Below are 21,772 nucleotides of genomic sequence, written 5' to 3'. Positions count from 1 at the left end.
AAAGCAATAACTTAAAAAAAGCAAAGACTTTGGATATTTAATCTTTTACAGCACATAATAAGCTAATCTAGAGGCATCTCTGTGCACTGGGGACACAGCTGAAATTCAATATTTGATGTCCATGATGTTCAAGCCCTTAGGCAGCATTGCATAAAAACAGACGTGATTTAGTCATGGAAATCACTACACAGGCTCAGGAACTCTCCGAAAGAAATCATTGCCTGTGATCATAGTTCATTATTCTACCCAGATTTGCTGCTTTACGTTCTATCATGCATTGAAGAAGACGTATGTGAACATGATCCAGAAATGCTGCTCTCTTATCCAGGCTAAAACAAATCTAAAACAAACTAAATCAAAGTAAAAAGCAGTTGTGTGGACAGATAAATAATAGAAACTTGAAACCTATGGATGGCGCAACCTCTGGAGTGACAAAAAATAGGGAACATACAGCTTGTTATCTGCACTGAGTTCAAATTCTGCACCACTGATGCTATGTGCAGCATTTGTGGCAACTGCACATCTGGAAATAAACAATTAATACTGAAAGGTACAGTACATACAGGAAATACAGCAACATTTTCTCCCATTACTTCAGCTAGACAATGCTCAACAGCATGGCTTCATAGTAGTAGAATCCAGTTGTTTGCAGTCCAGACCTTTCATCAAAAGAAAACATTTGGCACATCATGACACACAAAGAAGTGTTGGAATAATGTATAGAATGCAGTTGAAAAAATATCCTCCTCAGTTAATGAAGAAATAATAAAGAAATAACTAACATTCCAGCTGTCTGGTTATATTTAAGCCCCTGCATTGGGCATGATTAACCTGAATTTAAAGCTTGAATTCTCCACTTTAAGTCCCCATTTCATTTTGTAAATGTAACTTACATATATTTTTGTAAACAGCTAAAAAAAAAAAAACATAATGATGTCTTTTGTCCAAATATCTACAAGCAGTTGGCCTGAAATATTTATTAAAATTATTTATTATAATCTTTTGATTTAACAGTGGCACATCAAGTCAGCAGATCCCAATGGCAATGCTCGTTTTTTATTTGGCTAAAAAATTTAATGCAGTATTAAAAATATGAGGATTTTATTCATTCCTTGCATAATACTGCTGCTGTAGCCACAGGCTCATAAACCATCCGAGCTGCGCCACCACCAATTTCAGAGAGTACTCGATCTCTATGAGGGATAAAATATAATGGGGTGGTGCGCCATTTGTGAACGAACAAGCAATCTATGAGGATGACCAAATGAAATGTGTATTTAAGGAGGATTTGTGAAATACAATATGATGATGGGTGCACTCATGCTTCGGTCTACAGCTGAATAGAGATTGTTGGCACAGAAGCAGGCATCTGCAGGCATACCTCTCAAACCGTGACCTTATTCATGCATGCACTGAATCTCATTGTGACATCTACAACTCTCTCTCCCCTCCCCTCTGTCTCTCTACCATGCTGGCTCCATGGCTTGTGCAACCGTGTGCTGTCCCTTTAGATGAAAAATTAATTACAATTCATTCATATCAAAGGGAAGCGGGTCCCTACTGCTGACGCAGATTGGACGATTGTATCTGTACCTTACCTCTGAGGACACAAGCAACATTTGTTTTTGTTTGTTTGCTTGCTTTGTTTTTTTTTAAAAAAAATAACAATAATTAATTAGGAAAAAGATAGTGCTTTGTTCTGTAGGGCGATATCTGCTGGAAGAATTTATCTCTGGTACCTTTCTGTCTTGCAATGGACTTGACAAAACCTCACACCGAGCCTCTTGTTGTAAAATATTGTTTAAAAGATTTGTTTATCAGACAGCCTAGAACAGAATGGATAATAGTCTTATCTTTTATTGAAGAGGCTGTCAGCAAGGATATTCATCATTTATCTTGGTCCAATAGGCTCAAACAGAAAATTCTATGGATTTTTTTTTTATTGCCAGTCTGAATGGAGATTCGGCTACAGTTTTCTGAGTTAAGGGTAGCTAAAAATTACTCTAGAGTTCATTCACTTTTGAAACTATTTCACTAACTGCATCTACACTCTTTTAACATTATTCTATTTTATCTCCATCCTGACAGAAAGCATAAGAATGATAGCTGTCCTAATGTGCTGGGAGAGCAGCACCACTTCAAAAGGAACTATAGGTTTGTTACACACAATAGCTCAGAGTATAATAAAAATGGCCATGAAGTGCAAAGGATAACAAATCCGTCTGTCTGTCCATCCATTCATCCTCTATATTAGCATATTCCAGTGCAGCATCTCAGACAGGCTGGAACCTATCCCAGGTGCTATCAGGTGAGAAGCAGAGTCCCCACATGAACCCACACATGCATGTAAAGAACATGCAAAATAGAAAGCAGAGTAAGAGCTCTGAACCAGTAACCAAGCTATGAGGCAATAATGGTAACCACCACACCACTAAACATCCCAATACAGGGATAAACATGAGGATTTAATTCATTCCTTGCACAGGAACCAGGAACTTGGACAAGTTATTTCCAGGATCTCATCTTACACTATTGTTCTAACCACCACACAACTGTGCAGTCCTACAGTATTTGACAAAGCAGTAAATGCACAATACTCAAACTAAACACAGCATTACAGAAAAACGAAAACATTTTGCACAACACAGCAACAGGAAACATGACATTTACCAACAAACATCATTAACACCAAAAACTGCATTTAACCAAACAGAACACAACAAACCTCAAAACAAAAAATGTTGGGAAAAAGATAACACAGTGTGTTGTAAAGTTTCGTTATGCTTTCTCTTATTTTGTTAAATGACTTTCATGAAATGTCTACAATTTTGTGTGTGTTTTGCTTTTGATTTCACCTTCTTTATGTTTTCTATTTCTCAGTTCAGTTGCCTTTCTTGGAGTTTACATGTTCTTCCTGTGATTGCATGGGTTCCCTCCGGGTATTCCAGCTTCTTCCCCACAGCCTAAAAACATGCACACTAATTTGTTATTCTGAATTCACCCTAAGAGAGAGTGTAAGCTTGAAGGGTTGGTTGTCACGTGTATCTGCATTGGCCCTGTTATGGCCGAGTGACCTGTCTATGGTGTACCCTGTCTCTTGCCTGCATTCCCACTCCATCCCCTCACATCCCTGAACTGGATAAAGTGTGTATAGAAAATGGATGGATGAAGGTATGGAAGATAACTGCATGCTTGTTTTCTCAAATTTTCTGTCTTATTCTCTTATTCTTGTTTTTAATATTGTTTTTATGTATTTATTTTTAATTGGTTTCTGAAACTATTATTTTTTCTCTCCATGTATAGAATATATGACAGTATTGTTGTCATTTATTTGTGCTTGTGTTTTTCTTTGTCAGCAGGTATCCATGGCTTACCATCATAGTGTTTGTCGAACTCTTTTCTGTCCTCTCCTCCCCCAGCCGGTCAAAGCAGATGGCCACACTTCCAGAGCCTGCTTCTGTTGGAGGTTTTCCTTCCTGTTAAAAGAGTTTTTTTCTTTTAATTGTCATCCACTGCCCTGCTCATGTTCAGGATGGGGAACTGAAGAGAAGCTTGATGCAATCAGTTGGTTTCCTTAGCTAAGCCGATATTTTTATGAACTGGCATATAACAGTTATTATAAACCGGACTAATGTGGATCATTTGAATTTGTTTTAATTGGATTATGATTTAATTGGAACTGTATGTAAGATCTGAGAGATGACTGTTATGAATTGGTGCTATACAAATAAAGCTGTATTGAATTAAAATGCTATTTTTGAATAACAGTTTACATGTTGTAGATTTAGCTCATAAATAAAAGATTTTATACCTTAGATCTTTTATTTATTTTTTATCTTCTATACTGCTCTCTTTGCACTGACATTGGGGATGGCTTAATCTCATTGTATATGTGTATAATGACAATAAAAGGCATTCTATTCTATTTTATTCTATTCTGTTTTCACCTTCGGGCCGTCATACATTGGTGTACTGCCAATGATTAAATCAGTTAAATATTAAATAAGGTAAATCATCTTTTGTGTAATTATCAGTGAATCAAATAGCCTTAAGCTGAACACCTGCAAGCAGATGAGAGGGTTATAAATTTGATTACAAGCCTAAAATCATGGCAGAAATGTGCCAAAGCACATTAAAATGATCTTATAAATAACCTAATGAGATGCATGTGATCATATAAAAACTGATGTGATCGCTTTTTTAAAACCCTAGATAACATCATCTTAACATCTACTTCAGGTCCTGAAACCTTCTTTCCCATCTTTAGTCCATTTTTATATGTTATGATCAAATATGACTCTACCAGTATGGTTTTGCAAACTTCTATAATACAACCAAGGCAGCTTTTACGGCTGCCATCAATTGCACAGACTCTCCCCCTCCTCACTTCATGATTATTGACTGTGGTGCAGTTAACTCGCACACTACTGTAGCCAGCCAAGCACAGCACCATATCTTTACACTCAAGTGTCCAACAGCATTTGAAGTGAAGCCAACAAGACTTAATAAGGCGTAGAGCTCGAGCAGCCACACATGTTGGCCTAACACCCCAGCAAGAAGGACAAATTATGTGTCTGTATTGATTGTGAACAATACACACTATTTAAGAGTCACCCACTGGTACATGGGCTTGATTGTGAGACTTTCACTATATTGACTAAGTATCAAGACTTCTTGGCTTGTATAAATTCAGACTATGACTGATCATTAATTTTTGCCATTATGCTACGCTAAATACAAGTTCTGCTTGTTGAAATTTACATTTATATGAAGGAAAAAAAAAGACTTCCTTGCCCTCTACTGGACAAACCTTGTCATGATAATCATTTGCTACATTTATGGACTTAATTATGTTAAACCACTGAAAGGAAATTATAATAAGATGTCTGGGTCTATATACAGCCTGTTTAATGGAATGCTACTTGTGTATTTTGTATGTGATGAACCACACATAACGCCAGTGTACATTTTTTAGATTTATATTCTGAATACACATCACATTTTCAGAAATGTAATTCTAAGTTTTACATTCAACAATTCCAGCCACATCATTAACAAAGCCAAGTATTTGCTGCAAACATAACGCAGCTATGTTGAACAAAAACACTGAAGTGCAGATAGAAAATAATGACATAGTTGCAAATATCGTCATCTTTAACTTTGGTACTTAGCTGATATGTAGTACATGCCCTATTTTTTTTTAATCCAGCTTTGCTCAACATAGAAAACTAGCTGATAAACATGTCAAATATGTGATTTCTGATTATAATGGCACATGTGAAATAAATTAAAAAAATTTAAAAATATATATAGCTCTTGAAATTCAAATCTAAAAGTACTTTGAAATCCATTTTTTGGCCACGAACATTTAACGCAAATACCAAGTAAATATTTCACAGGTGAAAAAATATAAAACCTTTAGGTCATGCAGTATATAGAAAAGCAAATATACGTAGCAAAATGTAGGAGGGTTCTTACTGCTTGGTAAACATTGCATTGGAAGCATTGTGTATAGAGTATACAGATAAGGCTGGAAAGAGATGTTTGCAGAAACTTCTACAATGTTGTGGACGTTTCTTTTTTTTTTTTAGTCGCTGCCCCCGCAGAGCTTCAGAAGGAGTTTCTTGTAGTCGCCGGATGTGTCTCCCTATTAATTAACCAAACATAAATAAATAAATGTAGCAAATCATTTAAACATTTTTATTCAGAAAAGCAGCAAGATTTCACAGAAACTCAATGCTTCTATAGTATTAAAAAGATACTTACAGAAATGTGTGTGTACAGCGACTTGCCGTAGTTTTTAACATACTCCTGACGAATATCCAGCATGTCAACCTCTGAACGGGAGACCATGATCCGGATCAGGGTTTTGTCTTTAGTCCCAGCTCCCTGCAAACATGCACAAAACCACACACACATATATATAAATAAATGTCAATACATGCATGCACACGATGAAAAAATGTATTCTAAACAAACCATGTCACACCTTCATGGCCTTATAAAGTCTCTCAGCAAAGTAGGCAGATGTGTTCTTAATGCACTTCACTGAAACAGACAGAAAACAACATCACAATATTTATAACATCATAACTACAGCTCATAATTAGATGCATAGCATAATATCTTAAAAAAAAAAAAAAAAAAAAAAGATGAGGAGCATACAGTAAACAACCTAGAAAGTAGAGCTGGGTTTATAAAAAACAAAAAAAAACACTTAGTCAATTTGAATTGATTCAAATCTAATTATTTCTATATCGATTCATAAAAACTTGTGGAGCAATTATTTTTATATGTTTCCTGTTCTCAGTGACAACAGTGACCCTACTCTTGCGTGACTTACCAATGCTCTGTAAGATCTTAGGTTGCTTGCATCATTTCCATCACAAATCTACTTTTCTTGACGAGATAACACCAAATTCAGATGTTTTTTCCATTCATCATTTGATCATATTTACCTGTAAACTACTGAGCAGCTTTCTGCCTCTGACATGAGCAGCTAACGCTAAGACCGTTGGCTCTGCCATGTTTAACAAACATACATTTAAAAAATACATCACACACGTATGTAGTCCAAAATAAATTTGATAACGGACTTGTAAATGTAGATAACCATTTTTCAAATATCATATTTCAGAAGTGCATTTAAATGTGTCATATCAGAATATTACAATAATCTGATTACTCCCAGATATCTGATTTTGACGATCATGTAAACAGGCTCAGTGTTTAATATTCCAGAAAAGTTTGTGTTGTTACATAAATATCTGTAAATGAATCAATATCAAATTAGATTAAATCAAAATTTAATTTAATCAGGCTGTTGTGAACCAAATCAAATTGATTCAGGAAATTAGTGGTGATACCCAGCACAGCACCCAGCAAGTGAAAAATAAATTCAAAGAAATACAGTGGAGGATGGCAAATAAGCTAATGTGAAACTGCATCAATATTTGCATACTGTGATATGTATCGACTAATCTTGTAGCTCAGCTGAGTCTAGAACTTTGACTATCTGAATGAGCACCCACCATCTGATTAATGTGACAATTCCATAGCTTGTAGGCTCTCCCAAACCCACTGTAAGCAACATAAAATAGCAGGCAAAAAAATCTGTGATAAAAAAAAAAAAATGAACATAGAGCATGTAAAAAATAAGTGGCCCTTCTCAAGGACAGATGGTGGTTAAACAGAGCTAAAGGCTGACTGAATGATGAACTTCAGTTGTTTCCCTTGCTCAGAAACAGGCTGCTCTGCAGGCATGATACCCTAATGTTAAGACTCACTCTGAATGTCGGCCCCCTAGTGGTCAAATATTGATAAAGGCAGCTTTTAAGGAATCCATATTTTGAAAAATCTGCATAAGAAGTCACAAAACACAACACTGTCCACTCAGTTAAAAAATGCAACACAACAGCGACAAAGTGAACACTGCAGTACCACACCAGAGAATGACAATGTAAAAAATGAGTGTACAATACCAAAGAAAGAAATGTAAATGATAAGTCTAGAAATAGTTTTACTGTACCATAACCCTGAGAAATGTTTGCAAAAACAGAAAAACAAAGAGATTAAAAATGTAAAGGACACCCCCACCTCAGCAGTCTGTCACACTTAGCTTCAAAAGCATGTAAAGTGTTCTGTAATACCACATAATGAGAACGAGCAGGTTGGTGGTTGAATGTCTCAACAAGCATGTGCAAACAAACTTCTACAATGATTCATTCCTATTGAACAAATATGGACATTCTTTGAAATGTTGGTGAGTCTCATAAATATTTAAATAGATATGAATGCATTCTTACCCACTGCCAACATGCCACTCTCAAGGTCTCCAGACATCTCCCTGACAATACTCTTCTCAATGTCCCTGCCACACATATGCTGGTACTCCAGGAACACTACACACACAAACACACATGCGTATGTATAGACACATGGCATCAGTAATATGGCTTACAGGACATAGAACCATAGCATTAATTAAATGATTCTTAGTTATCATGTGAGATATTCTAAATATTTAGCTTTATCCATGTGCAACTTTTTCCAAAAGTCTACCTGCTCTGAGATGGGGTTTGCTCCTGGCACACAAAATAGCATTAAATTTAGACTCATCTGTTCCCAGTTTGTTTTCTCCGGCAGCATACAGAGCCTGCAGGACAAAAGCAAAACCAATAAGGACAGATAACAGTCAAAGAACAGAATTATATTATTTCTACACGATGGAACTACAGTTTCAACTTGTTAGACTTTTAAATTAATGTTATTTGATATCTTTATAGAGAATAAATTGTATCTTCCTGGGTGTTGATGTGTTGAATAGATTCCAACAAAAAAACCTGTTCACACAGTCTCCCCGTTTTTCCAAACATGCCAATCATGCAGGTCACAACAGGAAGCTGCAAAACTCAGGAAGTATGCAACATCAATATTGGGGTGCCAAACCCATTCGAGAAGTTGAGAACAGACAGCATAAACTATGCATTAATGCTGGTTTTGAGTTAGCCGTTTCCTGGAATACAGTTAAAAATAAATAAATAAATAACAGAAGGAGGTGGCAGAGCTGATGCTGGTGTAGGTGCGTGATCAGGCAGACCAATCGGAGCAGACTGACCCCAGCTCTGTTTTTTAAAAATAAAATATAAATATTCAGAAACAAATACCACCAATGAGCTGAGAATAAACTTTACCTGAGCATCTTGTTTAGCCAGGGAGATATCAACATTCTCTGATTCATCCCGATTACCCTACAAACACAGAAAAGCATAATCGGTAAAAAAAAAAAAGTTAGAGTTACTAAGGAAGCTCAAACAGAATTAAATTAAAAGTTATTAAGGCAAATAAGCTGTAGGAACACAGAAACTATAAAGAGACTTAAGATAGACTGGAAATAATTTGTATCTGTATATGTATGTATATGTAGCTATACCTGAGAAAGAGATATCAGGAGTCTGCGGAAATGGCCTGAGGTGTCCCCACTAATTGCATCCTCCAGTGATTTCTTGTATTCTGAAATGGCAAATAAAATGGCTGATGATCAGAATACTTCATGTACTTGCCACTGTAAAACTTTAGCTTCAGTTTATAATGGATTAAATAAATTGCTATTAGTTACACTGTTGTTCTGACACCAACACATTTAGTTGTTTTTCCACTTAAACATGACAAACCTTTATACTCTGCGGTGTGACAATGTCAGATAACAGATAACATATGTGGAGGAAGAGTGTGCATTAGCAGCCCTGGTGCTTCTCACCTTGTTTGTAAATTCGATTTATCTCCTTGATTTCATAATTGGATCGAGAGGACAGGATCTCTATCAGACAGGCTTCATCAGTTCCAGCTCCCTGTGAGGAAGATATAATGATGATAATCTAAGAGTTTCATCCTCAGGGGAACTGCAGGGAATTAAAGAATTCTTAAAGAGATCTACAAAAGCACATTTGCTCTAGAATGAGACCAACAAGTGAATGCAAGATTTATTCAGCCATATAAAGCACAAAACCAGCCTACATCCACAAACGAAAAGTTAGAAAAATATTAAACCTCACCCATTACAGATCAATCTGGTGGCACAGTTTGAATGTGTTCTCATATCTGTTTAGTCATATAAACATGCTTCAAGAGGGAATTAAGTCTTACTGGGTTGGGGCCTTTCTGTGTGGAGTTACATGCAGAAGTTCACTACAGCATTAAGGGTCTTGCCTAAGGACCCAACTGGTAGGTGTTAATATTGGTCCCCTGGGGTAATCAAACACTGGTCTCCCACATGGAAGATGGATGCTCTACCAACTGAGCTATCCAGACACATACTTCAGGTTCCTCCCACAATACAAAAACTTTCATGTTGATTTAATTAGTTACAAAATAAGTGGAAATGGCTGTTTGTCTCTGTGTTGGCCCTGTGGTGGACTAGTGGTCCATTCAGGGAGTACCCTCCTCTTGCCTAGTAGCAGTAAGGATGATTTTGGCACTGGGTGCACTCTTTTTTTTTTGTTGATACAACTAGGAACACTTCTTGAAAAAAGATGGCAACAATTGCTTGACAACACCTGCTTCTGCCCCAGTTTCTGAGAATTACCTTAATGGCACTGTTGAGTTCATCGGCATCAAATTCAGCAGGGGTCTTCAACATGGCCATGACCAGCTTCCTGAAGTCCCCAGACAGTTCTGAATGCAGGTCCTTAATCAGATCCTGAAAATGGAAAGGCTGCTGTGAAAAACTGCAAGAAGCTCTGTGGCGCAGCTATAATGAGCTTTGAGGACATCTAATCCCCTCTCCATTTAACTGCCAGCAAGAGCACCTGTTGTCTGCTTGTCACTGGTAAGGCCACAAACCAGTCTGTTTCTGCTTGTAAATGGAGTTATGTTGCCAAAAACATATTTCAAAAGTAATACTCGAGGAAAATAGCACTAATTATGACAATAGCAACACATTAACGTGGTTATAGCTCTGGGGGGTTGTTACCTTTCCATAGGAGGTTTTGTAGGCTCGGAGCATAGGCACACGTTGCTTATTGGAACGACTTCCCAGTAGCTCAATAATGGCTTGTTCATCAGTTCCTACACAAAACAAACCCACATAGTCAAATTAAACACATACTGGATAAGAAATTATACTTTTGTTTCATATTTAATTTAAACTAAGTCAAAAGTATTTTTTAATAAAAAAAAAATCATTACCTGAAGAAAATTAGTATTTTAAAGGAAGAAAAAACTTTTTTTATGATGTCTTTACCTGATTAAAAAGGTGGAATGAATTCAATAAATCTTCTTCATGATAATTCCCTCCATAACAAGTCTTTAGGACTATAACTATTAATATTTATATTTAGGTTCAGGACTTTTCTGTGTTAAACAAAGTGAAGGTGTCACTTAGGTAGTTTCTAACCAGGTATGTCATTTTCTTTTTTATTTAGGAATCATTACAACTCACAGCAGGAGTATGTTACAGAATGTTTAAACATCAATATGACTGATTAAGGTTTCTGCTCATGAGACTCACCAAAGCCCTTCATGGCCTTCCTCAGGACCTCAGCATCTCTGAGTGGGTCAGCGCCAGGAAAGTCATTGATCGATCCTCTGAATCCTCTCTGAGAGGGCAATACAGACATGTCTATACTGTTATTACAGCAGAATTCACCCTTATTCCATCCTTAATTAAATGTAACAATTGTTTAGATTTAGGATAATATAGCAGTGGTGAGATTTTTTTTATCCAAGAAGTACAATCAGTGGAGTATGTTCAGTATGCCTTACATTTACAGGTGGAGCTATTGGCATGGCTCCTCCTCCGTAGGACGGCATGGATGGATTTGGTGAAGGGCCTTGTGGGTACCCGGGCATAGGTGCTGGTGCTCCTCCATAGCCAGGCATGGGCGGGTTGGGTGAAGGTGCACCAGGGTATCCAGCCATTGGTTGGCCAGGCTGACCAGGGTAGCCCATCCCTGGCCCTTGATGTTGGGGCATGGTTCCTCCTGGCTGTGGGTACATGCCATATGACTGTTGGTTAGGGCTGGAGGCACCATACCCACCAGCTTCGGGGACTGGTGGGTACCCCCCAGGTGCTTGGATGAACATAGATAGGTTTGGGGTAAAACTCTTCATGCCCGCAGAAATCTGGCTGGCCTGTGATTCAGAGAGATTGGCATCCCATAATTTAAGCACAAACCAGTGGTGATTATTCATTGCAAAGCACAGGCTGCTGATCACACCTTGTTCGGATTAAACGTACATTACATCAGAATTTAAAATACTTTATGTAAATGTAATGAATCTTAGACCAAACTTCAGGAAAGAAACTGAAGTTCATGTTTTTCAAGTATCCAAACAAAGTGTGGCCAAGCTAATCAGGGATGTAAAAGAGGCAAAGCTGCATCAGACTGATGGGATTACAAAATATGGATAAGAAATAATTAAAAGATTGGTTTCATGCAGAAGAACTTGAAAAGAGAAGCTGCCAAAGAAAATCGCAATGCTGAACAATTTAGGATGCATACTTTGGAAGAAGTCTTACCAGCAAGGAACGGGGTGTGAATTCCAATAAAGGCTGGGTAATTTATTATAACTGGAATACTTAATGCAATAATCCAAGTATAGAGCATTATAAATAGAATTTTTGTGGTGCAAATGATATTTAAAGGCTAAACTTACCATGCCAGCATTGTATCCAGGATTAGATAAGTTGTCAAGACCAATAGTTGGATATCCACCTGCTGGACCACCTCCCCAACTGCCTGTACCACAAAACAAGAAAGTTGAAATGAAATAAAAGATCTTTTATTCATGCCTGATGGGAAATTATAATGTTGCAGCATAAAATACATAAATAATAATGACAGTAAATCATCATTAAAAGCAGTCACTGAGTGGTGCTTTTGCCCTATGGTGATATGTAACTACACCCCTGAAGAATCTGAGACTATTTGCCTGAAACAGGTGTGAATGATGACCCATCTTACTGGAAGTCCTTGCTGTTCTTTTAGTTAACAGCTAAGTGAAGGAGTGCTGGACAGAGAATAGGAGCACTATGCAAGCAACGGATTGTGGGATTTTCTTCTCTTAGCAACAGCAAATATGTTTGTTTTTGGGGGAGAAAAAAAGATTCCAGTCTGCTAACGACAAGCCCCATGATCTCTGTTGCCTGCAAACAACGTCACTGGCACATCCTTACTGAGATCATCAGAACCTTAGCATGTTTGTCACTCCAGCTACATTTGCCCATGTTGTATAAACATTTAGAAGAATACACTTAATTACTTTTTCTTCAAGAGTTTGGTTGAAAGAAAAACCACTCTCATGTCTGTGTTGTAAATATGAAGCCACAGCCAGCAAATTTGTCAAAAGGTAACAAAGTTTTCCTATAATTTCAGTTCAACTAATCAACATGCTATATCTTAGTTGTTAAATCCATAAATTTGTTAAATTTGACCCCATAAATAATTATCTTTTAAGTTAGCTTTATATAACCCGCCAAAAAAAAAAAAAAAAAAGGACATCTACCAAAAGTAATTATGTAATAGCCTTGCACAATAGCTTACCTGTAGGTGGTGCCGGTGGGTAGCCTCCAGCCTGTGGTGGGTATCCTCCACCTTGTGGTGGGTATCCTCCACCTTGTGGTGGATAACCACCACCCTGTGGAAGATAAGCACCAGGTTGAGGAGGGTAGGTGTTTGGCTGTGGTGGGTAACCCCCTGCTTGGGGAGGGTAAACTCCAGGCTGAGGTGGGTAAGCACCCGGTTGTGGGGGGTAGGCCCCGGGCTGTGGAGGGTATGCACCACCTTGAGGGGGGTATCCAGGGTAGCTCATTCCTTTGAATGTTAAAAATTAACAGTAAGTCAAATGTTAGGATTACCTAAGGCACAATGTAATAATCACCTTGTGTAGCTGAACTTAAAGTACTTTATCTGCTGGTAAAGAACATTTGGAAGAAAAATACTCCTCTTTTAGGGAACCTTTAAGGCAGATCAACTACACTGACATAAAAACAAGAGACGAAAACACACCAAGACATAAAGCTACTCATCATCATTCCCACTGCATATATTTTCTTCTACCATGACTTGAGTAATGTGAAATTTCCAGACATTTAACATTTCTGCATTAAAAACGGCACATCTGACTACTAACAACTATTCAGGTTCAGGAACATAATAAATGGCTTCTTTATTGACTGTGCACAGTACAAAGTCCACTGACTTTAAATGCACCTACAGGTTAATGGGACCATTCAAATGGTTACTGGCTTCAGTTGTTTGCCTTACATGGGATTAGCTTTTTTATCTGTTCTCCACAGCCTTCTCTTTTGAATGTAGCAACACAAGTTTGTCACTGCAACCTAATGAAGGGAAAACTCTTCATACCAGTGCCAATAGATCAGAGGCATTTCTAGTTGAATGGTGGGTGGAAAAGGAAACTTTAATTTTGCTTAAGGCAACCATGAATGGCTGTGCTCCAATAGGGCAATTTGTTCCACGGGACAACTGAGTCCAATGGAACAGCTTTGCATCTCATAATAAGACATCACTGTATTTGAATGCGCTCAAAGAGAAAGGCTGATATCCTGTGATATGACCTTTCGTACAGTTATGTTCCTTCCTGAAGTTCTGCTGTTGATGTCCAGGTCAGGAGGTTGTGTCAAAGTCAGATTGTTAAATCCTTCATCAAAGGTTACAACAAATATGAGTTGTGTATTTTCAATAGTTCAGGTTCAAGCAAATCAGTTAGAAGTGCAAATGCATCAGATCAAACTGCTTTCACACATTACACTATGATGGCCTACAATCAAGAAAACCACACACAATAGTGCTGAGGAAGCTGCGGTGCTCTCTACCTCATGACAAGTTTCTGATGTCTCCACTTAGAACAATACTACTGACAGCATCTCAACCTTTGACCAAAACATTCCAACAATCTTTTAATCAGAAATGTACTTGTTAGAAGAGTATCAATTCTTATTAAACATAAATGTAATGAGCAGGCCACCAATGGCAGAGTATGGAAAATGTAAAAGTTCATGCTACACGAACATTACATCATGAATGTAGAACAAGTAATACTTATCTTAAACATTTTATCAGAACAAAACCTAACAACAGTGATGGGTATACCGCAACAAAAATTAAGTCAGTAAAGTTTATTTCCTAAGTGTTTTTCATATACAGTCGCAACATGTGCATAAAATCAGTAAAATAGATGAGAAAAACTAAGTGACATAAAAATGAAAATGTCTCAATGACTTGTCATGTTAGATGTTGTCTTGGTCTGATGATGTCAAAATGTGAACATTATGATGAAAGGGGTCGTTTTAAAAAAGTTGCCAATGAACCAGAACATTTATTAAGGTGATTCATGATTCAGACACTCTTCTCTCTCATTTATTTATTTATTTATGTGGTTATTCACCTTGTTAGATAACAGCATGTTGAGCAATAAGAACTTAAACGCATTCAAAATTTAGATAAATTCATACTAAGTTACCCTGAAAAGTTTATAGTGAATATTAGGTGCATTCTAACATCATACAAAAAGACAAATAATCTTAACTTTGTTCTGAGTAGTGTATATGTTGCCAAACAAAATTAAAGCGATATGACCAATTAAATATCCTGACCCGCAATGTTCCTAATACAGAGGATAAATAGAGTTTTTGTAATGCCGAAAAACATTGGTGCATGTATATACCGTGTTTTTCCAATGACTACATTTCAACAGTAAGACAAATATTACTTAAAGAATCTGCTTTGTTGTGACATTAGCTCTAACATTTCCACTGGCCAACTTCATATTAAGCCAAATAAACTGCAACAAAACCAGTTTTCCGGATTTTGTTAAAAACCTGTCAAATAAAGCTTAAAGAGAAAAAGGTTAATCATATCTAAATCAAGAGGGCAAAAAGACAGCTAATAATTCGTAGTTACAATCTACTAACTAGTTAGAAACTTTTTTTATTTTAAACAAAACGCAACTTAAGAGGTGTGTCAGTTCAGTCCTGTAGTAAATGGTTGTGACTGCAAAACATACGTTTATTTTAACAAGTAAACGATATTAGGACTATCTTTACCCATGGAAACGGACTTTTAACTGACGATAACAGCATAAACATGGTTTCAGGCAGAGTCAGCTATCAGGCCTGCACAATTTTCTAATGAAAACTAAGCTAACTATGCCAAATTTACGTGACGTGGCTACATCCGATTTGTCAACTGGACCTTGTTCAATGTTGCATTTAAGCTACTCGACTAGAAAATATCGTCTAAATTTGAAGCAAACCACCACAATCTAGACCTGAGAATTTTTTCCAGCTTGGCGTGGCTGGGCTAAACACACTGACGACTAAAAATGACAGGCAAGCTAACGCCGTCGAGAATAGCAGATTAAAGCACAAGACGCCACACAGTCACAAAGCTTTAAAAAACTGCTACCACACACGCGGTTAGCTTCGATAAAGTGTGTGATAATGTAATTGTTACAACGCGTTAACGGTGACTTTAATTTTTAGTACTTACTTCAGCTCTGCTTAATGTCTCTTCCTGGTCGGCCTTTCACGTTAACCAGTCGAATACTAGACTGTATTTAACTTTCGTGGGCGGAACTGTATTTTTCTTAAAAAGGGAACCGCCCATCTGTGTAGTGACAGACAGCCATTAACAAATGCTGTTCAGTGACGGACACTAAGTCAGAATGACATGATGGAAAATGTGACATATCGAGATCAGCTGGCCTTTCACAAAAGGTATATTTGACAGCATAGGCGTATATATGTCGATGTTTGACAGGTTACGTAAAACAAACATACCCTATAGGGCTAGACTGAGAAAAGCCCACCTAAAAAAAAAAAAAAAAAGTTAATACCATACCACTTTTTGGAAGGTCGTCAAATTCTATACATTAATATTTTCAGCTTTTTTTTTTTTTTTACATTGAACAACTTAAACAATTTGCTACCAAACTACTAAACATTCAAGATTTCAGGATTTTAACCCTTATAAATGCCAGTTTGATTATCTGAATTATCCCATTATTTATAGCTACAACAAAAAATGAATCATTTTTCATATAACATCAAATTAAAGTGCTTTTCATGCCAAAAAGCAACGCAAAGTGCTTTACATAATAAAAACAATATAGGCCTATGCATAATAAAATTAAACAAGCCTTTACACAAGAATAACAAAGCAATTTCAAAATATACTAGCTCCTCTTACAGTCACAGACACACACACACACACACACACACACACACACACACACACACACACACACAAGAACGCACTGTCATTGTAATTTAAAATCATTCATTCTGTAATGTCAAGAAGCACAAAGAAAATTAGCGATACTTGACATTTTATTGTGTTTCACCAGGTTTAACTGTTTTTCCATTGCAGGCAGATGTATGAAATTTTTGCCCGTTATATCATGGGGATGCGAGACAATCAGGGGGATAAACATGCAGCTTGCACAACTTGACCAGAAAGAGAGGTGTGTACTAGTTTTGAACAAGCCTATAAACAGAAATACCACCTGTACCAAGTATAACAGGTGTAACGAGCACCAAGTCATATGCTGCAAAACTTGCTGGTCTGCTTCTGGAAATGTCACAATCATTGTTCTGTTTCTCTCAAACACATGCATACTATCAGTCAAAACTTGAGTCACACTTACCCCTAAGATTTAATAGGTAAGTGTGACCAAACTTATGACTGATACTTTTCCAGGTCTTTTCCAAGATTACTATTCTCCAATACATATAGCTTAAGGGTTCAATATGAACATGACACACATCACAAGCTGCAGTCTTTGCTATTAACAGATCTTAACACAACTGAATGAACATCAGTGTGAGAATTTGGACTGGAGTGCTTCAAGGCTTTCTTCAGCACCATCCATCCATGTTTCATACACCCACACAGCCAATTAGTCAATTCAACATAATCCGTTAATCTAAATGTACATCTACAGACACAAGGAGTACATGTTAATTTTAAAACCAAAGCCTTCTTGCTATGAGGTGATGATTAAATCAACCAAGGGAGACGCCTGTGTTTAAGCGAGAAGAAGATTTGCCACAAGAGGGAGCCCTTTTTTAAAATTTGTAATCTATCTTTTAGATACCAGCCTTGCCTCTTGCCTGCCATCCTTAGGTTCTCTGGAGACATGGACATGCTCAGTAAAATAAGCCTGAGAAAGGCCTGGGGCTGGTAGACTATTGAGTTTATTGACTGCAAAAACAGTTGGATCCAATTCTCTTTTCTGATCCAAATTCGTTGGTTATCCAATTTTGCCTTTAAAGATATATTTCAGACGGGAGACTGACATAGGTGATCAAAAAGGACTACAAATTAACAAACAAAATGACAGTGCATCCACCTTTGTCCCTGAATAAACAAGGTATCATTAAACAAGAAAGTGGTTTGAACACAGTTTCTAATTTTTTTTTTTAAGTAGCTGATCGGGTAGAATTTCTATAAACCTTGGGTATAGCCAGTTTTTGGTTTTATAGTTTAGATAGCTGTGGGAGCTGAATGAAGATTTAGATATGTCGGACGCTGATTGGTTGCTGTCCCTTCGTGACGTAGGATCATGCTCATTACATATTCAAAGAGGCTCCCTCTGCCCCGCTGCAATAAATGCAGATAGCGGACCATGGGGAGCAGGGGAGAAGTTTTTATACTGATATGTTAGCGCAATGACTTTTTGAGTAATATTCAACTGGGACTAAGCTCCCGGTGTGAGGAGGACAGGGTGCTTTACGGAAACAACAACATCAACAACAAAAAAAGGCAGTCTGCCGGGGCACGGGAAAGGAAAGCAAGACGACTTAAAAGTTGAGACCAGTCCAACAATCAGCGGTGGAAAATCCAGTTTAGCCATTTTAATTGAAAGATGAGCTTGTTGTCTGCCATAGACACGAGTGCCTCCGTGTACCAGCCCGCGCAACTTCTTAACTGGGTCTATCTCTCCTTGCAAGACCCCCACCAGACCAGCGCCTTTGACGCGTTCAGACCCGAACCCAACTCTTCCCACCCGGATCTCAGCTTCAGCAAGACTCCCGCAGCGGCGGATTTGAGCTCTTCCCTGAACTCCAACTGTCTCAACAACTTCTTTCAGATACAACGAAATGAGGTGAAACATGTCACCGTACACACAAATCGGGGATATTCCACATTGTGACACTGTGCCTGGATTTATAACACTGAAACCGAGTGGGTTGATCTGTTATTGCCTGTCTGTAGCAAATGTTTCAGGATACTAGATGGGCTATTCTGGTACGACATACATAGGCTAACCGCCATGACATTTCTAATTTGGACAATAACTGAGAATCCTCTTATAAATAAACATTTTGGGGTATTATCGTTAAGAATACTGTTGTAAAACTCTCCTCTAAACAACACTGGCGATCAAAAAGTTTTCTCTATTTATATTTAAACTAGTTTGGGATGTTTGTATGATATTTAATATAAAAAAACAGGAATATCAGCTTCCGTATATAACTACATTATTGCAATCCTAAATAAATTATTGTAGAAATACCCTAGTTACTCAAAAATGTTTACTAAAATGTCTCTAAAAGTTACTATGCACATATTTATGATTATGTCAGTTACACTCTATATGCATGGGGATGCAATTGGAACATTTTCATATTTTTTTAGGTCTTATTTTAAAAAATCCTCAAATGTTAGGATTATAATATATTGTTTTATAGCTTAATAACAAATCAGAGTTTATAATTTTAGTCAAATCAGGTCTCTTCCCCCAAGCTCCTGTTCAATAAATGTGGTGTTAATGCTATTTGGCAAGCTGGCTTAATACTTAATGTGATTACTTGAGAAAAACTTATGTATTAATCAGTAACATATCTGATTAGATGGAAATAGACTTCGCTACAGTCTGGAGAAAGCGGGCCACTGCAGCCCCATGCTGAGTTCTGCTGTCTCTGACTTCTTCAAATAGACCAGGTTGAGCAAACAAAATCAGTTCTTGTTTACATATTGTCTATTTTTGTAGCGCTGAGTAATTTTAGGGACAAACATGCAGATAAAGTGTACAGGCTGCAAATCTGATACCCCACACTGAACAAAAACAGGACCCCAGTACCACACCCCTCAACCTCACCCACCCACACACACACACACACACACACATACACATACACATACACATACACATACATATACACATACATACATACATATGTATATATATATATATATATATATATATATATATATACATATGGCAGACATAGAAAAATAATCACATAGTGCATGCAAAATGGCAGCGCATAGAAGTATAAAGTTAGCTGTTTCGATTACACTGCAGATTAGTTTGCATGTTGGGTGCTCCTGTAGTAGATGGATGGTGTAGTCATCATCTAGAGCTGGTGTCCATTGGTAGGGTGGTCGCCATAGAGAGCTTTTCAAGCCATTTAAGATGAAAAGTCCTCTGGAAATTGGTTTTGCACATTATACATTACACGCAACAGTACAATGCCATTCAGTACATATGAGTGTAAAGTGTTTCAAACTGTGGGAACACACATAGGGTCTGGAAATGGTTTAAGGGGTGGGGGCATTTTGCAACTTACTACACAGACTAAGCCAAGTAAAATAAACCACTGCAGAGATTTGATGATGAGATGAGTAATGCAAAATGTGGTTGCTTTTACAGAGAGGGATCATACAACATTGGAATTAAAGTGAAATAGTGATGTATTAATGGTGTTGTCTTGAAGTCAGGAAATGAAGATGTAGCAAGAGTCAAGTATATGTTATCTGCTGCCAACTTTCTTTAAATGTTGTCAAGGCTATTCTGATCATTTTGACTATTTATTACTATCCCGGGTACATTTAAGCATCCATAATGCTTCCCAGTGGATTGCATTCTACTTTAGATTCGGTCAAATCATATCATTGTTTGATTGCCCCCTCAGTATAACACCATATCCCTGGACTTGTTAAAACAGTCCCATATGTGCTATCCTTGACTGGTAATGATAGTATCCCATCTACTGCTGCACCAGCACACTACCTCTTTCAATCACTCTCTCACACAGACACACAAATGCTAAATAAACAAACAATCACATCCCACCATTAGCAGATGTGTGTGAAATCTGTTTCTTTTGGGTTGACAGATAGCGCTTTGAAGGCAAACTGGAAACAATGTGACAAACATAAACAGAGCAAAGTTTCCTGTTTTGTATTTATTAAAATAATTTCCCGATCTGCATTGACACTCGAGTTTAGCAGCCACAAAAACACACACATATCCTGCAGGAGTGCAAACATGGAAATGCACAGAGATGAAACACATGGCAGATGGAAAACTCTGAGAAACTACAGAGCTGTATTGCATGATTTACAATGACTACATGTAATAAATGAACATGAGTCTTAAAGCTGGAGCTGTTTAGTAAGACAATCTTACTGCCTCCAGATAAAGATTTGGCTTTCTGTCCGAGCCAAGCTGCCAAGTCTAAGGTTTCTGTGCTGTGCGACATTAAACATTAACAGTAACATTATTTCCCAGACATAAACCTGGGTCCTAAAATAACGCATGGCCATGAGTGACGATGACGGGTTGAAATGTGAATTTTGTCATGCCTACTTATTCAGTGATGCTTTTACTCGAGAGCTGCTTTCAGACAGTGCAGTTAAATTGTTAGAAATGAGAGAAGATGACTACTAAGGCTGTTTGTTGTAATATTTCTAGAAGGTTAATGACCTGACAATTTATGGTATAAACATGTCCTAAATCAGCATGATTTCACCAGAGACCTGTCTCTTTCATTTCTTTCTGGATTGTAACAGATCTAAGGAAGACATGAATGAGAAGGGAAATAAGGAACTAGGGACAATGCCTTCCCTGTTATTAATATTCAGAGGACATCCTCTATGAATTCACTGAGGCCTGTTGCATGCAACACTACGATCTGTGGCTCTGAGGAGACTACAAACCGAGGATAGTTTACCACCAACAGTGTATGGTGACATCGCTGATGTTCCACAGGCTGGCGAGGGGACATTCCTCCCATCTTATTTTCAGAAAGTCATCCTTTTCCAAGTCCTGTCTTTTTCTGTGAACATGCTCAGTACTTTTCCAGTTCATAAGCACAGCTGGGCCTTTTGCCAGATGTGCTGAATTTAATGAGAGAAATGATCTTGGCAAGTTTTTTTGGCCCCCTTTTTTCTCACAACAGAAACTAGGGCAGAGAGCATATAAATTATATGGATAATTTCTTCCGTGATATTTTCTAAAAATC

The 21,772-nt window shown here is 37.5% G+C and overlaps 2 protein-coding genes across 4 annotated transcripts in view; one reads left to right on the top strand and one right to left on the bottom strand.

Annotated features, from left to right (window-relative positions):
• Positions 1–4,963: 4,963 nt before the first annotated feature.
• On the bottom strand, positions 4,964–16,113 carry anxa11a (annexin A11a). 3 transcript variants are annotated; one of them, XM_042009732.1, is made up of 15 exons: positions 16,011–16,113; positions 13,044–13,313; positions 12,157–12,239; positions 11,263–11,631; positions 11,009–11,096; positions 10,472–10,566; positions 10,085–10,198; positions 9,260–9,350; positions 8,933–9,012; positions 8,694–8,750; positions 8,062–8,155; positions 7,806–7,901; positions 5,990–6,048; positions 5,767–5,889; positions 4,964–5,647 (listed from the first exon to the last, which is right to left on the bottom strand). In XM_042009732.1, the coding sequence occupies exons 2-15, from the start codon at positions 13,309–13,311 to the stop codon at positions 5,588–5,590; spliced, it is 1,677 nt and encodes a 558-aa protein (XP_041865666.1). In that variant the 5' UTR covers positions 13,312–13,313; positions 16,011–16,113; the 3' UTR covers positions 4,964–5,587. The 3 variants fall into 3 exon arrangements, with proteins under 3 accessions (XP_041865666.1, XP_041865668.1, XP_041865667.1); XM_042009734.1 differs by having other exon boundaries at positions 11,263–11,484; positions 16,011–16,112; XM_042009733.1 differs by lacking the exons at positions 4,964–5,647; positions 5,767–5,889; positions 5,990–6,048 and adding an exon at positions 6,101–7,535.
• Positions 16,114–18,138: 2,025 nt separating this feature from the next.
• The window catches only part of zcchc24 (zinc finger, CCHC domain containing 24), a 39,700-nt gene continuing 36,066 nt past the window's right edge, over positions 18,139–21,772 (top strand). Inside the window, exon 1 of the mRNA XM_042009735.1 lies at positions 18,139–18,627. Coding sequence (XP_041865669.1) covers positions 18,388–18,627 — 240 coding nt within the window. The 5' untranslated portion in view covers positions 18,139–18,387. The remainder of the gene's footprint in view (positions 18,628–21,772) is intronic.

The sequence above is a fragment of the Melanotaenia boesemani genome, chromosome 16, assembly GCF_017639745.1.
Source record: "Melanotaenia boesemani isolate fMelBoe1 chromosome 16, fMelBoe1.pri, whole genome shotgun sequence".
Lineage (NCBI taxonomy): Eukaryota > Metazoa > Chordata > Actinopteri > Atheriniformes > Melanotaeniidae > Melanotaenia > Melanotaenia boesemani.
The sequence above is the reverse complement of the archived record's forward strand: the minus strand, read 5'-3'. Positions and strand labels throughout refer to the sequence as shown.

What these genes read in the sequence shown, in the direction of transcription:
- anxa11a (XM_042009732.1), bottom strand. Translation starts at nt 13,311, where the DNA reads ATGAGCTACCCTGGATACCCCCCTCAAGGTGGTGCATACCCTCCACAG. An exon ending in CTGGATACAATGCTGGCATG is followed by an intron (nt 11,632 to 12,156) that starts GTAAGTTTAGCC and finishes TCTGAATCACAG; the next exon opens with GCCAGCCAGATTTCTGCGGG. An exon ending in CAAACCCCATCTCAGAGCAG is followed by an intron (nt 7,902 to 8,061) that starts GTAGACTTTTGG and finishes TTGTGTGTGTAG; the next exon opens with TGTTCCTGGAGTACCAGCAT.